Source organism: Mustela putorius, unplaced genomic scaffold, assembly GCF_011764305.1.
Source record: "Mustela putorius furo isolate JIRA1106 unplaced genomic scaffold, ASM1176430v1.1 tig00000788_pilon_pilon_pilon, whole genome shotgun sequence".
Taxonomy (NCBI): Eukaryota; Metazoa; Chordata; class Mammalia; order Carnivora; family Mustelidae; genus Mustela; species Mustela putorius.
In genome coordinates, this window is record NW_025421481.1 from 10,000,001 (window position 1) to 10,021,524 (window position 21,524).

Below are 21,524 nucleotides of genomic sequence, written 5' to 3' on the forward strand. Positions count from 1 at the left end.
AATAAATAAATAAAAATAAAACAAGGTTTCAGTTTACTGCTACATCAGTAAAAAAACTACAATACACATAACTGGATCATTTTGGTGAAATTGATATTCTCATTTATTTATAATATTTTAAATTGGTATATCCCTTTAAGGAAGGTTTCTCATGATAAATATTTACCAGTATTTTTTTTTTTAATATTTAAAGATTTTACTTATTTATTTGACAGAGGGAGCACAAGTAGGCAAAGGGGCAGGCAGAGGCAGAGAGAGAAGCAGACTCGCCACCTAGCAGGAAGCCTGATGTGGGGCTCCATCCCAGGACACTGGGATCATGAGCTGAGCCAAAGGCAGACGCCTAACCAACTAAACCACCCAGGCACCCCTGCTTATCAGTATTAAAAAAAAAACTTTATTCTCACTGATCAGGAAATAGTCTGAACTCTGGAAATAGACAAATATATTAAGATTCTGATCAGTTTACTTATAATTAAAATGATTACACAGTTCATTATTCAGGCCCAGTAACTTTCAAGAGTGCAGTAGGTATACAGCAGTATCATTATGGGCAAATTGGAATATATGGCCTATCTTATTTATAATAGCCAAAACAAGATAACTTTAAAATGACCTAAAAATCTAATACGGTACCTAAGTAGGGAGTAATATATCCCTATCATGGGATAATGTTTAGCTATTCCTGTGGGGGGGGGGGAATATGTGGGCTAGAATACTTGATGTGGGCTATAAAATCCTTCATGTTATTAAAATTAAGTAAAATCAAGGATTTATAAAAACAGAAGGAAATACTTTTAAATCATAATAGTTATTTTTTAAAAGATTTTCTTTATTTACTTGACAGAGAGAGAGAGATCACAAGTAGGCAGAGAGGCAGGCAGAGACAGAGGGGGGAAGCAGGCTTCCCGCTGAGCAGAGAGCCCAATGCCATGCGTGGCTCTATCCCAAGACCCTGAGATCACAACCCGAGCTGAAGGCAGAGGCTTAATCCACTGAGCCACCCAGGCGCCCCCATGATAGTTATTTTAGAGAGATGTGCATAGTTTGAGTTTTCTCCATTATTTAGTTTTCCAAATTTCCTATAATACATTTTAAAATTAAAACAAAAACAAAAAATGCTTCATAGGGATGCCTGGCTGGCTCAGTCAGTTAAGCATCTGCCTTCAGCTTCAGTCATGATTCAGGGAGGGTCCTGGGATCAAGTCCCGTAGTGGGCTCCCTGCAAGGTGGGGAGCCTGCTCCTCCCTCTGCCTCCTATTCTCCTTGCTTGTGCTCTCTTTTTCTGACAAACAAATAAAATCTTAAAAAATATATATGCTTCTTAATGAATTAGAATGTTAATCATTACAGTTTTCCAGTCTGGTCTTTTTTTTTTTTTAAGATTTTATTTATTTATTTGACAGACAGAGATCACAAGTAGGCAGAGAGAGAGGAAGGGAGGCAGTCTTCCCTGATGAGCAGAGAGCCCGATGCAGGGCTCAATCCCAGGACCCTGGAACCATGACCCGAACCGAAAGCAGAGGCTTTAACTCACTGAGCCACCCAGGCGCCCCCGCCTTACTTTCTTCTACGTATGAGGATGTTGACACACAGAAATGCTACAGGGCATGGCCAAAGTCCCCTGCCTTGGCTAAAGGTAGCTGGATGGTTAAGAATCTATCCTCTCACTCTCAGTGAGGGCTCTTGACCACTTCCTCAGGCTGCTTTGAAGATGGCAGCAGTGTGTCTTGCAACGTGACACCTGGCCTTTATTTTTGGTGTTTAACATAATCTGTACTTTGTTTCAGAAGTCAGGCTTGTTCTTAGTTGCTTCTTTTAAAATTTGAATCTTTGGCAAAGGAGCTTATTGACTAGACTTACTTTTCTCTGGATCCCATAATTCTGGATGTGTCACTGATCTCATTACATATTGAAGAAGGAAAGAAGAAATGTGGGGAATACAAAGCAAGACACATCCTCAAATTCAAAACTCTGGACTTTGGAACGTTATTGTCCAGTATGCTCATTTCCTCTGTGCCCTGCCACCAACCGTTTCTCAGCACGCCGTCCAGGAATCTGGCAGATTGTTGTTGAATTAATGTCCCAGAATCCCACAGATGACTCATTTTTAGGAAAGGTTAATGTAGTTCTGAACAGTTTTCTGCTTTAAGTTGATTATTTTTTGATTAGGTAAGCAGGGTGATAAGACTTACTAAGACCCTACATATATATATACATACATGGAACTTAGACCTCTCACAAGATATAGTATTTGCTATGCCCTTATTCTTAACTCTGTTGTCATATATGTTGTGCTTCTAATGGTGATAATAGGGTTAATTAACTTTTATTAATCAACGATGCCACCTGGTGGCCAGAAAGTACATTTTATGGTACCCATGCTCGCTGCAGTCAACTTTTTTTTTATCTTTACTATGAATAACTTTAACAGCATTTGAAGCATTTTTTATTAGTGAAGTTTTAAAAAATGCCTAGTTTGGTTTGGCAGAAGCAGGAAAGTCATGGAATACTGTTAAGTCTAATATGGCACATCGAAATGACTACTGTGTTGTCACTGTTTCTCGGGAAACTCATCCAGGATACTAGGTTCTAAATGGTACAAAGTAAGAATTCCCTATGACTCACACAAGCGTGTCTGTCTAGTCTCTGTTCCTGGGCTTCACCTGGGTTATAGCAGTCACTGGGGCAGCTGGTGGTTTCAGTGCTCCTCCCGTCTGACTCAGAGGCCGATTGGTCACATTCTTCTCATTCTGCAGTTAAGGCACTGAGTGATTCTGAACTGAGGGGGGTCTTGTCTTCCTGGAAAAGGTGGAAGTTCTCAAAACGATATCCTGTATCAGAGTGCCCTGCCAATAGGGCACCTCCTTGGTTAAAAGTGTGATTTTGCAACATGTTAGTGGTGGGTTTTCCAATCAGCCAATTTTGTATTTCCACTCTGTTCCTGAAAGTTCAGGATGGCAGGCAGCAGCTGAACTTGAGCTCAGGGAACAAAAATGAAACTCAGGCTTATCAGACTCAGCCCCATGATTCTGAGGTCAGTATTTCCTAATACGGACATCTTCCATAGAGCTCTCTTGGTTTAGAGAAACATGCCCGTTTGCTTGGGTATACTTCTCTATTAAAGAACAAAAGTCAAAGACAAAGTAGGAACTTGACATGAATCTGATACTTAGGTAAATTTGCTTTCCTTTCCACAGTCTTCACCTGACCAGAAGCTTTAAGGAACATCACTTTTGATCAAGGAGACAGCCTAGATATGAAGAACATGTAAGAGGAGTAGGTTTTTCTCCTTAGCCCTATCACTTGCATAGAAAAGTTAAATATTTGGACTCACCAAACATGGCTTATAAATGGATTGCATTCCGAGTGGGGTCAGAGTGAGATTAGGTTAATTTAACATCTCCAGGTGAAGCAAAGTCATCTAAGTGTAAAGAGGGCATTTTGTTAATTTTTGTGGTTTTCTTATCCATGTGATTGGTAGCATACTGTCCAACTTGTGCATTCAGATTGCTTTAAGAACTGAATTGCTAGTGATGGTCTCTGGCAAGATGGAACTTATTCCATGGTACACAGAAACTCCATGTCCTCATACGCAGTGTCTCTCCAGGGCTTGTTGCCAGTGGTGGATATTTACAGTGTGCATGTCTAGACTCATACAGGTTCTTGTATCACTGTCTCAAAGATGTACAGAGTTTCAACAGTGGGTGTGTGTGTGTGTGATCTATTGAGTTTAAATAGCTGACACTAACACCCAAGTTTTCCTTTGTGTCTTTGAGCATGACTTCATCAATCCATGCATGAAATTACACCTGTTCCATAATGCTGCTGAATGGAGATTGATTCTGATAAAAATGCAGTCTCTTGCTGTACCTTTCCTCTTTTTATTTTCTCAACTTCCACTGGCATTAGGATTGCTTTCAGCCTTTATTGCCTTTGACCCAAACACAATCCTGGTCTAAGAAAATTATTTATATTTTTATCCATTAAGCATTTCTTGTCCCATGTATGCAAAGGCCCTCACTAAGTGCTAAGAATCAGATATGGGTCCTGCCCACAAGGAGCTTTGAGTCTCATGAGAAAATGATAGAAGATATAAAGTAACTACTGTGTAATCTATTTTTCAAAGGGAGAGAATATTTCTTTCAAATGGAAAGTTTGAAAAGAGGGGAGGAATTTGAGATGAACCTTGAAATACAGGAGTAGAATTTTTTTTTTAAGGATTTTATTTATTTATTTGACAGAGATCACAAGTAGGCAGAGAAGCAGGCAGAGAGAGGGGTGGAAGCAGGCTCCTCGCTGAGCAGAGAGCCCTACGCAGGGCTCGATCCCAGGACCCAAAGGCAGAGGCTTTAACCCACTGAGCCACCCAGGTGCCCCCAGGAGTAGAATTTTTATATGCAGAGACAGAGAAAAGGATTCAACCGAAGAGAACATTAGAGACAACGACAAAACGTATGGAGCCAGGGACCACATGGGAAGCATCTAAGGTATGCAGAATCAGACTTTGGTCAGAACAAAAGCGCCTGTGTTAGGTAGTAGAGAAAAAAAAATCAGAAAAGTGAGTGGGGATCATGTAGTTGGGGAGGGGAATTTAAATTCTAGGTAACAGATTCTGTTTGGGGGGTTTTTGTATGTGTGGTTTTTGTTTTTTGGGATTTTTTTGTCAGAATTTGTTTTGAGACGCAGTGGGAAGCCATCCAACATTTCTCAACAGAGAATGAAATACCTTGAGATTCCATGGCATTCCCTTGGTATTAAAGACATGAAATATAACCCAGTGCATTAATTTTTTTTCTCTATTACAAGAATGACTGTATACCATGTAGCTTACTTAAAGACCTTCTTACTTAAAGACCTTCTTCATTTAGACCAGAGTTTCTCAACTGCAGCCCTGTTGACATTCTGGGTCAGATAATTCTTTGTTGTAGGCTGTCCTGTGCATTTGTAGATTATTTAGCAACATCCCTGGCCTGTAGCCACTAGATGCCAGCAGCACCCCCTTTCCCCAGATGTGACAATCAGAAATGTCTCCAGACATTTCCAGATGTCCCCTGGTGGGCAAATTCACCCCCATTTGAGAACAACTGCTCTAGACTTATGTATTGTATTCCTCTGCAATTCTCTGATCGTTAGACTCCTAGACTGACAAATCCTTTAGGCACTCGGTCTACTGATGCTTAGAATTTTGTACTGGACATACTTCCAATTTGAAATTAAGGCATTTCCTCTGTGTTGGACTAAAAGCACTGAACTGGACATCAGGAGACCTGGATCTCTAGTCTCTAGCTCTTGCCACAAAGAGGTTGTGGCTCTGCTGAGACCCTGTGCTCAGTAACCGATTCCTCTTGAAAATGACCAATGTGACCCCTGCAGTTCTTTCTACCTCTGAGCCTATTCCTGATTTCAAGTGCATGTCAGGGCTTTATTCTTTTCACATTTTTAGAAAGTTAGCACACATTAAACTAACACATACATAAATCAACAAGACTGATTGAAGTATTGAGTAGGAAAGATGAAATGATTTTTTTCCTTAGTGCTTGATTTTACTAAATATCATATTCCTTTCCCTCTTACAGATTATTTGAAAAATCTTCTAGAGGACTCTGGAGATTACAGAGACACTCAAGGTAAATAACGTTCATGTATTAATTTGTTGCAGAAATTCTTTTATTACAGTTGGCTGGAGGACCCAGCATTGTCTGGAGTGAGGAGGGTTTCTTCTATGCTCAGTCACTCTGTGCCAGTGGTACATTCACCTTCTCTAGATGTCTGTTGCTTTGAAAGCAGGGATTGAACCAGTTGATCTGCAAGGTCATTTCAGGCTTAAAAATCACGAGTCTGTGAAGTGGTCAAACTACACAAATCAGGGATACAGTCTAAAATAGCATATTCTGGGACTGTTTAATGCTGGACAATTGCCTTACCACCTTCTGCCCCTTAGCACTTAAAGCAGCACTTAAAGGAAAACTTCATTATAATACGAGGGACTCACTGACATTCACAGGTTAATCTACTGTGTAAGTGTGTGTCTTTCTCTTATATATATACACGCATATACACAGATTAATTCTGTTCAAGATAGCTGTGTTTCTTTCTATTTATCTCCAAAGTTCCTCTTTCAAATGCTATAGGTATATCCCTGGCTCTAATTTGAAGTCCATGTCCATCCCATTAATTTTTTGAATTTTGGTCACACTTCTTGTGCATACTTTTTATTTTCAGATTACAAAACAGAAGAGGTGTTTTACCCATTTTGTAAAGATTCTTATTTGCTCTCTTAATCATTTTATTTTTACTTCTCTAACATCATCTATTTGCAAGTGTTTCACCTTTCTATTTTCTTTTTTAGAGACAGCATGAGTGGGGGGAGGAGCAGAGGGAGAGGGACAAGCAGACTCTGTGCTGAGAACAGAGCCCAAGTCGGGGCTCAGTCCCATGAGCCCGAGATTATAACTGACCCAAAACCAAGAGTCAGTTCACAAAGTAATGCATGTCATCATCTCAGGCCTAGTAGGCTTCTTTGTGGCATTTCTCCCCTCTCGGGATTAAACTAAGAGAAGGAAGGTAAGCCATGACCCTCTAAATCATCAGTTTTCATAGTTCTGGTTTCCTATCCCAGGGTACTTCTCTCCCAAGGCAGTTCATACTGGAATGGTCCTTAACTTCTGGGTGAAGTCCTCTCCTTATCCTTATAAACTTCAACAAGATAATCAAAGCTCAGCACAAAGCAAGTCTGACATACTGTTGATACATAATGTCTGTAACATCTCCTTTAGAGTCTTTCTCGGACTTCTTTTTTTTCCATGAGTCCTGTTTTTTTCCTTGCTGTTGTCCTCATCAGACCTCATTGTCCGTATTTCTACCTACTCAGAGTTAACCTTGCTGCTCCCGTGGCACTTCTCACTGTTACAAATTCACTATCTTGCCATCTGGAATTGCTTGATGTTGTAGCCACTGGACTAACCTGATGTTTCTACACATTTCAGATGCCCTTGCTATCGTTATAGAAGTCGCCAACCACGCCAATGACACCATGAAGCAAGGCGTAAGTATCTTGATTTCAGTGGCTGACAGACTGTTGAACCGGGGGCCCAGGCCTTCATGTGCTACACCTTCTCTTTCTGTAGGACAACTTTCAGAAGCTTATGCAGATTCAGTACAGCCTAAATGGACACCATGAAATAGTGCAGCCTGGACGGGTAAGTGTTTTAGACTGCCTTTTGCAAATGTAATGTGATGCACTTAGACACCTTTTATAGCTATTTTGCATTTCAGTTATGAAAATAGGTTATTGTTGTTACTCTCCACTGTCTCTATCTGGATCAACTAGGTTCATTCTATCCATTCAAAACATTCATGACTTAAGTCACTGTGACAAAAAGTACAATTCAATTAGGAGAATGGCAAGGGACCCCACAGAGTAACTGATTAAATAAAATCATTTTATTGTATAATACTAACTGACCTCACACAGCTTTAAAGACAACTTCAGTTAAGATCTTGAGTGTAAGAGGGGATTATAAGGGGAGGGAGAAAACTGCATTTTGGTGCTCCTCATAGAGCACAAAAGTGGCCTAGGGAATGAGTTCAGCAAAATTACAAAATGCAATTGTCAGGACATTGGCTATACTTCAGGATCAAGTACACACTCAGTCAGTTACATTTCAGACCACATAGTACCCCTGGACTGGATTTATGAATACTAGATTTATGAAACTGCCGGCTTGTCCAACTCCTTCAAAGGTTTAAGAAGAAACCATGACTGTAAAAAAGTACATGGAAATTATGTCCACCCAGCCCTACCGCCAAAAAAAATTCTGGGGAAAGAAAGTTGAAAAACAAATTATATGCATATTGTAGTTGTGTTATGATGGGACTAAATGGGCATTTGTTTGGGTGAATCAGGTTTTTCTCAAAGAGGGAACTCTGATGAAGCTGTCTCGGAAAGTCATGCAGCCCCGAGTGTTTTTCCTGGTAAGTGACTGTCTGTGTTTCTGAGCCAGAAGAGGGGATAATTGCCTAATGGAAGGAGACATTTGTATATGACAGATGAGCTTAACACATTCGGAGAGATTTAGTGGGATCTTTGGCTGACTATCTTGCTTACTTGCATTTCAAGTAACGGAAACAAAGTCTTTCATGATGTAGAACCAGAAAATTATTTCCTTTTTGAATTCAGTTTATGTCACTTCTCACTTAGAAAAGTTGATTCCATCATTTATTTATATTGTAATACTTTAGTGGGATTTAGAATTCAGAAAACATATCTGTTACAGAACTTGGAAGGAAAGCACATGTTCTAGAAATTGCCTTTTTAATCTAATAAAGTATTCTGGGTGGTCATAGTTTATATAAGCAGACATAAGTGTTTTTATTCAGAGAAGTGTTTTTATTCAGAGAACTTTTAATAAGAAAGGAATATTTTTCTTTTATTTCGGTGTCTTATCAATGTCTTGGTAGCTGACATTTTTGCTTTACTTCATTCTATGAAATATTTCTACTTTCAGTTTAACGATGCCCTGCTGTATACAACACCAATGCAGTCTGGGATGTATAAACTGAACAATATGCTCTCATTGGCTGGAATGAAGGTCTGTGCGTCTGTTAGAAGATGTTTCTTTTCTTAACCCAAATATATTTAGAGACAAAGCCCAAAGATAACTGTCTTTCTTACATACTTGACTTTTCTCTCTCTCCCTATGTTACTGTTTATATGTTTATTTATTCATTCATTAGTCATTTATTTACTCATACATTCATTTATTCATGAGGTGTTTATTGAGAACTATAAACAAAACATGGTAAGACATTTGGTAAAAAATACAAAGATGAGTTGAATCATGATTGTTTTTGTCTCTCCCCACCCTCCGCCCCCCCAGAAGCTCAGCAACTAGAGTCGGGAAGATAATAAACCACACATAAATACCTATAAAATAGACAGTAATAAATGTCACTGTGAAGGTACAATTAATGTTTTGGGGAGTCCTGGGGCACCTGGGTGGTTCAGTTGGTTAAGCATCCGACTCTTAGTTTCAGCTCAGGTCATGCATGGTCTCAGGGTGGTGACATTGAGCCCAGAGTCAGTCTCCGTGTCAGTGTGGAGTCTGCCTGAGATTCTCTCCCCCTCTCTGCCCTTACCACCCTTCCTCAAATAAAGAAATAAATAAGATCTTTTTAGAAAGAAAAATGGGGGGGGTGCTCAGAAAACAAGGAGTGTGCAGCTTTCAGTAGGACCTGGTGGAGGAACTGGTAGCAGCTAGGAAACAGGGAGAATTGAGGAAGTCTTTGGAGGAAGAGCCACAAGCCTTAAAGAATAGGTCACATTTGGCCACACTGAGATGCAGGGAAGGCACCTCATTCCAGGTAGAGGGAGTGAGCAACGGGCTGAAGGTGGGAAAGTGGGCATGTATATGTATGTATACATATACACATGTGTATGTATATATAGGCATTTAACTCTGGCACACAGAGCAGATGAAGGAGAGTCATGGTAGATAAAGTTGAGTCTGAAGGTTGGTGGTGGCTGACAGCAGCCAAGGCATTAAGCAGCTTCAGGGAAGAGATTTGCAATAGGCTGAATTTGCTGAAACTGTTTTGCTTTCTTTAAGGTCAGAAAACCCACCCAAGAAGCATATCAGAATGAACTAAAGATTGAAAGTGTAGAACGCTCCTTTATCCTCTCAGCCAGGTAAATTTCTGAAATCTGTGTGAACATTTGCCAGGATTACAGGGTCATACATCTCCAGCACTTCCTACATTTGGGTAAACTGCTAGACCTATTTTTCTTTTTTTTTTCCTTCTTTTCAGTCCCCAAACCGTGGAGTTTATTCTTGGTTTACCATGTAGGTAAAATGTCTAATTGCTGATCCAACAATGTGTTTGAAGCGCAGAAATAAAAATATTCTGTGAAGAGAATAATAATGCTGAAAAGTGCCTTGCTGATCTTTTCTTTTTTTTTAGTGACTACTTCAAACCTTTTACAATGGCACCTAATGTTTTTAAAGACACCTAGTGCTTTATAATTCACTAGGAAGTTTTCACGTAACATTGAAAGGTCGTAACAAACCTACGAGGTAGGTGTCATCTCATTAAAAATGAGGAAGACCTAAGTTAGAGAAAAAGTACATTTCTGTCTTCATGGGACATAGCTGGCAAAATCAGGATACAAAAAGAAACTTTTTACTTTTAAATCTGTTGTTATTTATGATACCACGTTGCCTCAAAATGGAACCTGCAGTGACTTACGTGTAAATCAAAATATATTACCATTACATAAAGGAAGTGCCAAGGAAATTAGAAGCTATATGACTCATACAGTTATTGGCCACATGGCCAAAGTGAATGTTTGGCAGGACTTGGCTGAAGAGACACTAGCAGCCACAGCATGTTCACTGCTGGATTGGGATAGCAAGTCTGGGCAGCTCTCAAATCTAACCTTTAATATAAAAATAGTAGCAAACACTTACGTAGCATTTACTTTGTGCCAGGCACTATCCAAAGCACTTTCTATGTGTTCATTCATTAAATCTTCGTAAAAACCTAATGAGGTGAGTTTACTAATTTTATACCCATTTAATGGGTTAAAAAAGCCACCCAGCTATTAAGTGTCAGGGCCAGGATTTGAACGCAGGCAGCCTGCTTCCAGCTGTGTCTATACCAGTAAAATCAATCAGAATTTTTAATAGCAGCTAGAGTCGCAACCGGACCCATTTATTACCTGGGATCAGGCCCAATGCTGAACTTATAATTCATTTTCTCTTTTAATTTCCAAGATAACTAGGAGAGTAGGTGTTGTCTTGATCTTCCAGATGAGAAAAAAAATGCAGGCTCAGGGAAGTTAAATAACACATCCAAGATTATACAGCTAATAGACAATGGAGCTCAATTTTTTTTTTTTAAGATTTTATTTATTTATCTGATGGACAGAGATCACAAGCAAGCAGAGAGGCAGGCAGAGAGAGAGGGGGAAGCAGGCTCCCTGATGAGCAGAGAGCCCGATGTGGGGCTCGATCCCAGGACCCCGGGATTATGACCTGAGCCGAAGGCAGAGGCTTTAACCCAATGAGCCACCCAGGTGCCCCTGCAGCTCAAGTTTTAACCAAGGTATATCTGATGGTGAAAGTGATGCTTTCAGCCATTATAATATTGCCTATGTCCATGGATGTCAAGGACTGAGATCTAAATGTCTGGCTTCCCATAATCAGGACAAGAGCAGCCCCCTGGGTCATTGTCACTCTTATGAAATGGAATAGCCACTGCTGCCTAACACCAGATCTTGGGAAGAGAAGACAAATGGGGTTTGTTTGAGGTTTGTTGAAACCATCTACCTGCCAAAGCAAGCAGTTTCTGGGGGGGTACCTGAAGCATCCTGTAGATTAATTTTTAGAGAGTATGGTAAACTCTTGGTCACCTGGAACTAGACCCTTTTTTTTTAGTTTGAACAAAAGTACAAGGAACATCAAGCCTGTGTGCATCAGGCTCCTGGCAGATACTTAAGCTTGATTCTTAATATCAAGAAAGTAATTTTTGGGGCGCCTGGGTGGCTCAGTGGGTTAAGCCGCTGCCTTCGGCTCAGGTCATGATCTCAGGGTCCTGGGATCGAGTCCCGCATCGGGCTCTCTGCTCAGCAGGGAGCCTGCTTCCTCCCCTCTCTCTCTCTCTGCCTGCCTCTCTGCCTACTTGTGATCTCTCTCTGTCAAATAAATAAATAAAATATTTAAAAAAAAAAAAAAAAAAAAAAGAAAGTAATTTTTGGGTGCCTGGATGGCTCAGTTAGTTAGGTGTTTGCGATCCCAGGGTCCTGGGATCGAGCTCCACATCGGGCTTCCTGCTGAGAGGGGGGCCTGCTTTTCCCTCTCTTGCTCTTCCTGATTGTGCTCTCTCTCTGTCCAATAAATAATTAAAATCTAAAAAAATTTTAGAAAATAAAAAAAAGGAAAGGAAGTGATTTTCAAATATCCAGAGAGAAAGTATCTTTAGGAAAGTTAGGTTTTCAGTTGCACTTAAATATCCTAAGTAAAAATATGCTTTGGTAGAAACAAAATTCCATTTTATTAACAATTAAATAATTGAGGAAATGATGGTAAATCCTTCTTTCTTTGGTTGCGATCCAGGTAAATATGTGGATGTCCAGATCAGCCTCTTAGACCTTAGTAAAGTCATTGGAATTTTATATGTGATGGGAAGCCATCTGAGGGTCTTAAGTTAAAAATTGGTGTGATCTTAGGTATATTTTTAGAAGAGGACACTGGTTTCTTTATAGAAAATAGACCATCAGAGATTAGAATAGAAGTTGGGAGACCAGGTAGGAGGCTAGATGATTCTCTCTTGGACTAGAATGTTAAGAAATGGTTGGAATCAAGGAGAGTTAATAGGATTATTGATGGATTGAACTTGGGTTATGCAGGAAAAACAAGAAAACTGGAAAGTTCTCGATAAAGGGAGGGGAAGCTAACACATATTGAATACATCTAGTGTACCATGCTCTTCTTCTGAGCTCGCCCCCCCCCCCACCACAGGGAACAGGTACGGTATAATATGTAGGAAGGAGGTGAGAAGGCCTTCTGTGATCTGGGTCCTGTATGCCTCACCAGTCTTATCTCTGTCCATTCTCCCCGTCTGCACCCCCACCAGAGCATGGCATATTCCGCCAGCATGGATCTGCTTGTTCTCCATGCACGCCAGCCTACCTCACTTCCTTCTGCCTTTTGCATAGGCAGCTGCCTGTGCCTGGAATTCATCCCTTCATTCAGTAATATGAAGCGTCTGCTGTAGACCAGGCATCAGGATAATGTGGAGAATTAAAAGGGCCCTTCCTTCCCTGACCTTGCATTCTGTTAGGGAAGACATACGCTTAGCAAAATGTCAACACAATCAACTATTATTGTGATTAAGTAGTACACAGGAAAACTAACCAGGTGCTATGAGGCTGTAGAACGAGGAACCTTGGACTAACTTTGGTGGAGAAAGGGCAGTCAGGGATAGCTACCTGAAAGACCTGCTGTGTCAGTTGAGTTAAAAAAGATAAGCAGGAGTTGGAGAGCAAGGCAAAGAGGAAAGAGAAAGGCTGCTGGTCATTGGGAATAATGTGTACAAAGTCCCTGAGGTGGAGAGGGCATAGCAAATTCAAAGAACTGAAAGACCAAAATGGCATGAACATAGAGAATAAAAGGGAAAGCCAAGGTAAACCTGGAGGGACAGGGGAAAGCTGAGGCAGAACTTGTGGATTTGGGGCTTGAGCCAAAGAGCCGCAGGAAACCACTGAAAGGCTTGTACAAGGGAATGACGTGATCAGATTGGCCTTTTTAAAAGTTGGTTGCTAGGTGGAAAATGGTTTGGGAGGGGAAGTAAAGGAGATGATTAATCGGACACAGGGTTGAGACCCAGAGGTATTAAAAGCAAGTCTCTGACTGGTACACTGTGCCAGGTAGTGCCAGGCCATTCCCTGTGACGGGAAACGCCAGGAGAGGAGCAGCGTTGGGGGAAGAGTCAGGAATTTAGTGTCAGATGTGCATATCAAATATGAGGTCCCTATCAATCATGGAGCCATCAGGGCACCTGGGTGGCTCAATCGGTTGAGCATCCAGCTCTTGATTTCAGCTCAGGTCTTGATCTCAGGGTCTGAGTTCAAGCCCCAAGTTGGGCTCCAGGCTGGGCATGAAGTCTAAGTTTAAAAAAAAGAAAAGAAAAAAATGGAGCCATCAATGAGACAGTGCCTGTAAGGATCTTGAGGTCCAAAGGGAGCCCAGACATCGCATATATTTGGGAGTCATGAGCTTAGAGAAGATAACCAAAGCTGGGAGGCCAGACACCAGTGCACAGAGACACTACAAGGTTCTCTGTCGAACTCCTCAGTTCTTCCAGTCCTAACATACTCATTCCCTGTGCAGAGCTTTCCCTGCTGCCTAAATAACATAATTTACTACTTCTTTGTTTCTTGTCTACCTTACCTTTATTGTATCATGCAGTAGGTACTTGCTTTTGTGTCTCACCTCAATTAGAGATGAGCCCTTACAAGTGGTGTGTTTTGTATGTGCTTAGTTTCATGGCTTAGTCCTTGCCCTCAGAAGTCTCTCACTAAATGTAACTCAGATGAATTGAAATGAGTGGTGTAGTATGGCCTTTAGACCTCAGAATAGCATTCCACAGTTATACAAGGAGTAAATAGTGTGGCAACATCTAACATGCCAGCAATCCCTGCTACTGGAGGTCTTTTGGAATGCATCCCAATCAATGGGAGAATGGGGCTTATATAATACAAATTTGCTTTCTGGGTAATGCACACATTCCATAAAGAAAAGAATACTGGTTTAACTGTATTTTAAGTGGGTTTAACTGAAGAAGGTGCTGATTCTTCTAACTGTGCTACAAAAGAAGACTTAGCATGTCTCCACTCAATACTGCAGGCAAATGTGTGTGGTCTGTGAGAAATGTGTTATCAAGAGCTGGTAAACATTGTTTTGGCAGATCCCCACACAAGAGAGAGCCAGGAATGATTAAATGAAAGAACAGCATATGTGACATGATTTGCACAGTCAAATCACATTCCACATGCTCCCAGGGCTCCAGAAAAATCAGACGGCAATTCTCAAATTAACCATCTGCCTTTCTGCTTTTAACTCTTCCACCAAAAAGTAGAGGAAGGGGAGAGAGAGGGAGGGACAGTATTATTTTATGAATGTTTACTTGGAAGCTTAAGCCTATATTCTTATAGTATAGTTCAGAGAACGGAGATGAACAACACGGTGCTGAAGGGTTCAATCTTTAGCCACACTTGGGCCTGATACAAGGTCATGTAGCCTGTTGTTTAAAACAAATTGTCCAACATTTCAAATCCTAAGCTTGCTTATCAGTAAATGGTGCTGGTTGGTGATAGTGATGGTATTGGGGAAAGAGGGTGTAAGATCCAATATGTATTCTGTGGGGTAGCTCTGAGGATGAGATGTGATGACATTTGCTCTTAATTTCGATTTGCAACTCATTTAGCACAGTTGGCTGACGTGTAATAACTGTTGAATAAACGGCAGCTAGTTGGGACAGTAATGGTAGAGTGGTAGAGGAAATTGAGGCAGGTTTTATTGGGCTTAGAAAAATAAGAGCTGTTCTATTTTATTTTATTCTTGGTATATAATGAAAATTTGAGAAACATACTAGCTTTAAAATTGTATTTGTAAAGTGGATTTCTACTTTTTAATATCCATGTGAGTGTATAGTCTGATGGGCACTTAAGCCATTTAGCAGGAAGGTAAATTTCTGACTATAATTATTGTGGGGAAGGCAGGTGGTTTTTTAGTATCTCCTGACCTGCTCTGCATTCATCAAAATCAAGAAAATGTGCCTGTTCATACCATTAGGTACGAATTCCATTAGGGATAATGGAATTTTTAATTATAAAAACATCTAAAAGTTCAAGTATTTTTAAAATTAGAGTGAAAAATACAATGAAACTCTATATTCAATCACCCAGACACCAAACTTAACCAAGATTCTGCTACAAATATTTTTTCTCAATTATTTCAAAACAAATCGCAGATATCAGAGGTCATTTTACTCCTACATACTTTCCTATGCCTTTCTAAAACAAGTTGACATTTCCTTACAAAAATCACATTCCCATTATTATGATAGGTTTTATTTTATTATGAGAGATTATTAAATTCTGTCTACATGCACACAGAAACACACACACTACCTAAAATGTGCCTCTCATTCTTGAGTATTCAAAACTAAATGTACTGATGCCAACAATGATTTGTAGACACAAGCGTTTTTTGGGAGGATGTGTGGTTGTAATAAAGCAGAACCAGAATACTTTATCTGAGCAGGCTTTCTCCCTATTTGGCCCATTTCTGTCTAGATTTGAATCCCCTAGTTCCTGATGGCCTGAGGGTAGCAGGATGGGAGGCGTAAGTTGGGGAACCCTGTCAGAACAATTGCAGGCTCTTTCCCTGGTTAACCACTCCCTAAACATCTGTTTGTGATGCCAGATAGAGGTCTCCTTTACTCCAGTGCCCTTTCTAGAAAATTTTAGTAACATTTAATAATACTAATCTAATAATACTAATAATACTAAAAATAATTAGTATTCCATGTTTAAATTTGGATTTGAAACTGGATTCCTTGGAATATTTTTAAATTCTACTATTATATCTCAGGAAACATCTTGATTATGTAAATAGCCATAGTAATTCATTGTATGACTAGCTCCTTTTTTTTTTCTTTTTTTTTTTTTTTAAGATTTGGTTTATTTATTTGACTATGACTAACTCTTAAACTAAGCAAAAAAACTTCCAAATTTAAGAGACTTCACAAGTATAAAGCAGTACTTTGGGGGAAGAAAAAAAGCATTGTATTTGCTAAAATGCTATGTGTTCTTTAATGCCTGCTCTGATTATTTGTGCCTGCAAACCTCAGAGCTCCTGCCGGTGACTAGCATTGTTGGGGAGGGTGGTGGAATCTGTTGCCATGGCAGGAGGAAAAGAAGGAAGAAAAAGGCAAACAATAAAAGCTGACATCTGGTTGATGGAACCTTCTTTTGCCCTCAACAGTTCTGCCACAGAAAGAGATGAATGGCTAGAAGCAATTTCCAGGTCAATAGAAGAGTATGCCAAAAAAAGAATCACATTCTGCCCTAGTAGGAGTCTTGATGAGGTATTGTCTTTTCCTTCTTGGTTTTTGTTTTTTTGTTGTGTTTGTTTGTTTGTTTCTTCAGTGCATTTCAAGCAGTTTTTTACCCTAAAGAAACTTTTCCCAGGGGTTTAGAAAGGCAACATGTGTTTCACAGAAAGATGTAAGTGTGGGTGTAATTTCAGAGCTAACTATCTTGTTAATGTCTAACGGCAAGTCTGTGATAACAAATAGCGCATTCATATTTTTTCTGGTTGTAAAACTTCATTGTAAAAAATGGGGGAAATACAATATAATTTAAGGAAGAAAGTAACCAGCTGTCATTGGCATGACTACAGGCATCTTTTTTAAGTTAATTTTGCAGCAAAGGATTATTAGGATATAGCTAATCTTAATATCCTGAGAACATGACAACTATAATAGCCCACCACATCCTTAATGACACCATCAGCACTGAGCTGCCATTGTGCACCCCCTCCCCAAATAGCTTGATTCTATAGTACTCTATGTGCATGGAGGTAATGAAAAGTCATTCTTCCACAGGCTGACTCAGAAAATAAAGAGGAAGTTAGCCCTCTTGGATCTAAAGCTCCCATCTGGATCCCTGATACCAGAGCCACAATGTGTATGATCTGCACAAGTGAATTTACTCTGACCTGGAGACGACACCACTGCCGGGCCTGTGGGAAGGTGGGAGAAACTGACATCCATCTCCCTTGTGATTTCTTTTTCAAGATTTTATTTATTTATTTGACAGACAGGGATCACAAGTAGGCAGAGAGGCAGGCAGAGAGAGAGGAAGGGAAGCATGTTCCCCGCTGAGCACAGAGCCTGATGCAGGGCTCGATCCCAGGATGCTGGGATCATGACCTGAGCCAAAGGCAGAGGCTTTAACCCACTGAGCCACCCAGGCACTCCTCCCTTGTGATTTTTAATAGCTTCAGGCTGTACATAGTGAAGAAGCTTATTTCCTCCTATAAATCATGTCGGGGAGAAGAAAAGATACTGAATTGTGGATGATATTTTCTCTAAATACTTAGGCATAGTGCAGTCTCTTTAGGGAACTTACCCTTACTTACCAAGATTACTGTAGAATGTCAATAATAGATTGTTTTCATTAAAAAAAACATTGACTAATAATTATTTAAACTACCTTTATCTAGATACTAAGTATTTAATAGTACTTTGAGTGTTGAAATGATCACCAGTGACGTGTCTAGGTCTTCATGACCTCGTTAGTCAAATGAGCATCGTAACAATGATGTCAAAGAATTGCTGTGAAGAGTAAACGGAGTCTATTTAGAAGCATTTAGTAGAGGGCCAGATGCTTGGTAGAGGCACAGCAGATGTGGTCGTGGTTACGTAGCGATGGTGATGGGCAATGTCCCTGATGATAAGTACAGCTAACAGAGGGCTTCATGCACATCCTTCACGGTTTAAACACTTTGCACATGTTAATGCTCTTAGTATTTTATTTTATGGAGTTAGGACTCGGTCCTATTGTGTGTCCTCTTTATCTTCCGTTGTAGTGTTGTGCGTGAGTTCACCACAGGCCTGAACTCCACAGAGGTATTAGTGAGGGTGATTGAGAAAAGGTTTTGAAAGCCCTCTAGGTAGACAGCTTTATCTACTGTGGCCTACTCGTTGGTTTGATGTGGAGGTTATTCCAAATAAAATAATTCCAATGTGTTTTCAGATTGTATGCCAAGCCTGTTCATCAAATAAATACGGTTTAGATTACCTGAAAAATCAACCAGCAAGAGTATGTGAACATTGTTTCCAAGAACTGCAGAAACTAGGTAATATATAAGTAAAGATCTAACAAATTCCTTTATTCCCAGATGCTTCCAAACGACCTTCTGAAAGAATCTCCTCAGGTGCATTAGCGATGTGATTGGTGATAGTCATCTCAAAATGTTAAGAATTTTGCTTTTGTAATTTAATTAAGCTTTCTTAATGCATAGGATACTAATTGTAGAAATATAATTACAGAATGAAATGCTTTAAAACAGTTACAAGGGAACTTTAACTTTCAAGTAATTTTGAAGTTTATAGTTTCCCAACTGTGTGCTTGTTACAAATCATGTTTATCTATCTCTGTGGACATAGACTGACTGGGTGGCCCTTTGTTAACTTATTTCTAATTACTTGGACTGATTTGGTGGTATATCTAAATGTCCAGCTTTTCACCAAGTACAAAATGATGTCATATCTGCCTGCTCATTATTTGTAGGTATCCATCCCCACAGTTAAGATGAATGCAGCTAGCAAGACCGCTCAGGTCTATATTTTGGGAAGAGAGTTTTCGTTCAGTTCCTGAACCTATATATAGGATCTGAATTTCAAAGAGGTTGTCCTTCATTTCCACGAAGAATAGCTTTCCATCACCAAATGAGAATGTCTCAGTGAATAAAACTAGACGGCATGCTATTTCAGAATCCATATATTTATGGAGTAATAATAACTGTTACATACATGGTCCCAGAAAACACATTTATCTAATCCTTCATTGGCCTTTTTGTTCCCCGCTTTGTTCTGTGGGTGTACAGTATAGGCTGTGAACCTTCCACACTCATTTTTAAAATCCTCTTCCTTAATCACCCACACCCATTTTTAGTCAATAAATCTTGACTGATTTATCCTCAAAGACCTTCTTCTTAATTTTTTCATCTCAGCCCTATTTTTTAATCTGGACTATACTCATAGTTTCCCAACAGGTTTTCTGCTACAAATCCTTCCTCCTTTCTACTGCCAGATTTTTTTTTTTTTTCTTTTAAATTCAGTCAGATACTGTCATTTCCCAGCCTTAAAGACCTTGGTTTCCCATGGCTTAAACAACAGTTCACATTCCTTAGAACCAGTCTTTTTTCCTTCAGCCTTATTATACTCCAAATAGATTATCTAATTTCATACCTCTGCTTTTGCTTATGCTGACCTCTCTTCATGGAGTGTCCATCCTCTTCTTTTTGACTTGGCAAATTCCTGTTATACCTTAATGGCCAAATCAGATATCTTACTATTTCCCCAGCTTTCCCTGAATCTCTGCACTCAAAATTAGTGGTTTCCTATCTTGTCTTATGGCCCCTTTTCTAATACTTTGTTTATTATATCATTTTTATTCCATCATATATCTAGGTACTAAATGATGCTGTTAGTGTTTTTTTTTTTTAAGTCAGGAGGGAAATTTATATAATATATTTAAAATTGATAGTGCATTAACATGTTTCATTATTCTAAGGCACAAAAGGGTCATCCTCTCATGGTTTACAACTGAAAAAGCATAAAATCATAGAGAATGGAAAGTCTTTCTCCCATTCAACTTTCGGCCATTCATCTTTTTCCTCATAGAGAATGGAAAGTCTTTCTCCCATTCAACTTTCGGCCATTCATCTTTTTCCCGGGGGTCTCAGTGTCATCAGTTTCTCAAGTGTCCTTCCATAGATATTTTATGCAACAGTGTTTATAGATCTGAATTAAATTGAATTGCAAAATGCTTACCACTGACTACATAAGTGCACCTGATTTGTTTTAGATCACCAGCATTCTCCTAAGATTGGATCTCCTGGAAATCACAAATCTCCTTCAAGTGCCTTATCATCAGTCTTACATAGTATTCCATCAGGGAGGAAACAGAAAAAGATCCCAGCTGCTCTCAAAGAAGTAAGTGTTTCCATTAAACTTGCAACCTGATATAAGCTGAATTATTCATATGCATATAAAACACTGTTTTTCTTCCATAAAGGAAGATGTCATTTCCCACTACTATTAAGACATGCATTTTAATAGTAGTACTAGATGTAGCTGATGTCTCACTCTCTTGCTTGGTCTCCCGTATGACCTGAGTCATTCAGAAAATGGCACTTGAAAGGTTTGGAGAACATTTTAGAGAAATGGTAACAAGTAAAGATAGTGTAGACATATGGGAATTTTTTTTTTAAACATTTTTATTTATTTGTCAAAGAGAGGGAAAGAGAGAGAGCACATGCAGGAGGAGTGGCAGGCAGAGGGTGAAGCAGGCTCCCCACTGAGGAAGGAGCCCAGTGTAGCACTCAATCTTAGGACCCTGGGATCGTGACCTGAGTCAAAGGTACTTAACTAACCAACTGAGCCACCCAGGTGTCTCTAAACATTTGAATTTTTTAAATTACTTTGAGAAGACCCTATGCCAGAGGGAAGAAGTCTAGAATATTTTAGGTACTTTTTTTTTTTTTTTTTTTTTTAAAGATTTTATCCATTTATTTGACAGAGAGAAATTACAAGTACACTGAGAGGCAGGCAGAGAGAGAGAGAAGGAAGCAGGCTCCCTGCTGAGCAGAGAGCCCGATGCGGGACTCGATCTCAGGACCCTGAGATCATGACCTGAGCCGAAGGCAGCGGCTTAACCCACTGAGCCACCCAGGCGCCCCATATTTTAGGTACTTAATTAGCATTTACTAATCTACACCATTTGCTTTTTTTAAATATTGGTTGGCTATAGACAGCTGCACTGATAGTAAATTATCTTTCATTTCAACTTAAAAGAAAAATGTAAAAAGTTAGGATAGTCTGCACATTTAAAACTGCCAGTGGCATGATCCACAGGCATCACCAGGGTTCAGTCAGCCAGCATTGGTTAACATACAGCACTGCCTATCTGGGCCACCTCTGTTTTTTTGGTTTGTTTGTTTTAATTTTTTTTTAAGATTTTATTTATTTATTTGACACAGAGGGAGATCATAAGCACAAGTAGGAGGAGCAGCAGGCAGAGGTCTCCCCATTGACCAATGAGCCCGATGTGGGGCTTGATCCCAGGACCCTGGGATCATAACCTGAGCCAAAGTACTGCTTAACCGACTGAGCCACCCAGGCACTCCTGGGCCACCTCCATTTTTTTTAGTTAATTAATTAGTTCTACC

The 21,524-nt window shown here is 39.8% G+C and overlaps 1 protein-coding gene across 4 annotated transcripts in view; it reads left to right on the plus strand.

Moving 5' to 3' along the window:
• The window catches only part of FGD6 (FYVE, RhoGEF and PH domain containing 6), a 122,696-nt gene that overhangs the window by 91,835 nt on the left and 9,337 nt on the right, over window positions 1-21,524 (plus strand). For all 4 annotated transcript variants that reach the window (XM_045084826.1, XM_045084827.1, XM_013054194.2 and 1 more), the window contains exons 9-18: window positions 5,580-5,630; window positions 6,990-7,048; window positions 7,131-7,202; window positions 7,909-7,977; window positions 8,511-8,594; window positions 9,612-9,691; window positions 16,551-16,653; window positions 17,173-17,319; window positions 18,326-18,428; window positions 20,162-20,289. In XM_045084826.1, the coding sequence (XP_044940761.1) occupies window positions 5,580-5,630; window positions 6,990-7,048; window positions 7,131-7,202; window positions 7,909-7,977; window positions 8,511-8,594; window positions 9,612-9,691; window positions 16,551-16,653; window positions 17,173-17,319; window positions 18,326-18,428; window positions 20,162-20,289 (896 nt within the window). The remainder of the gene's footprint in view (window positions 1-5,579; window positions 5,631-6,989; window positions 7,049-7,130; window positions 7,203-7,908; window positions 7,978-8,510; window positions 8,595-9,611; window positions 9,692-16,550; window positions 16,654-17,172; window positions 17,320-18,325; window positions 18,429-20,161; window positions 20,290-21,524) is intronic.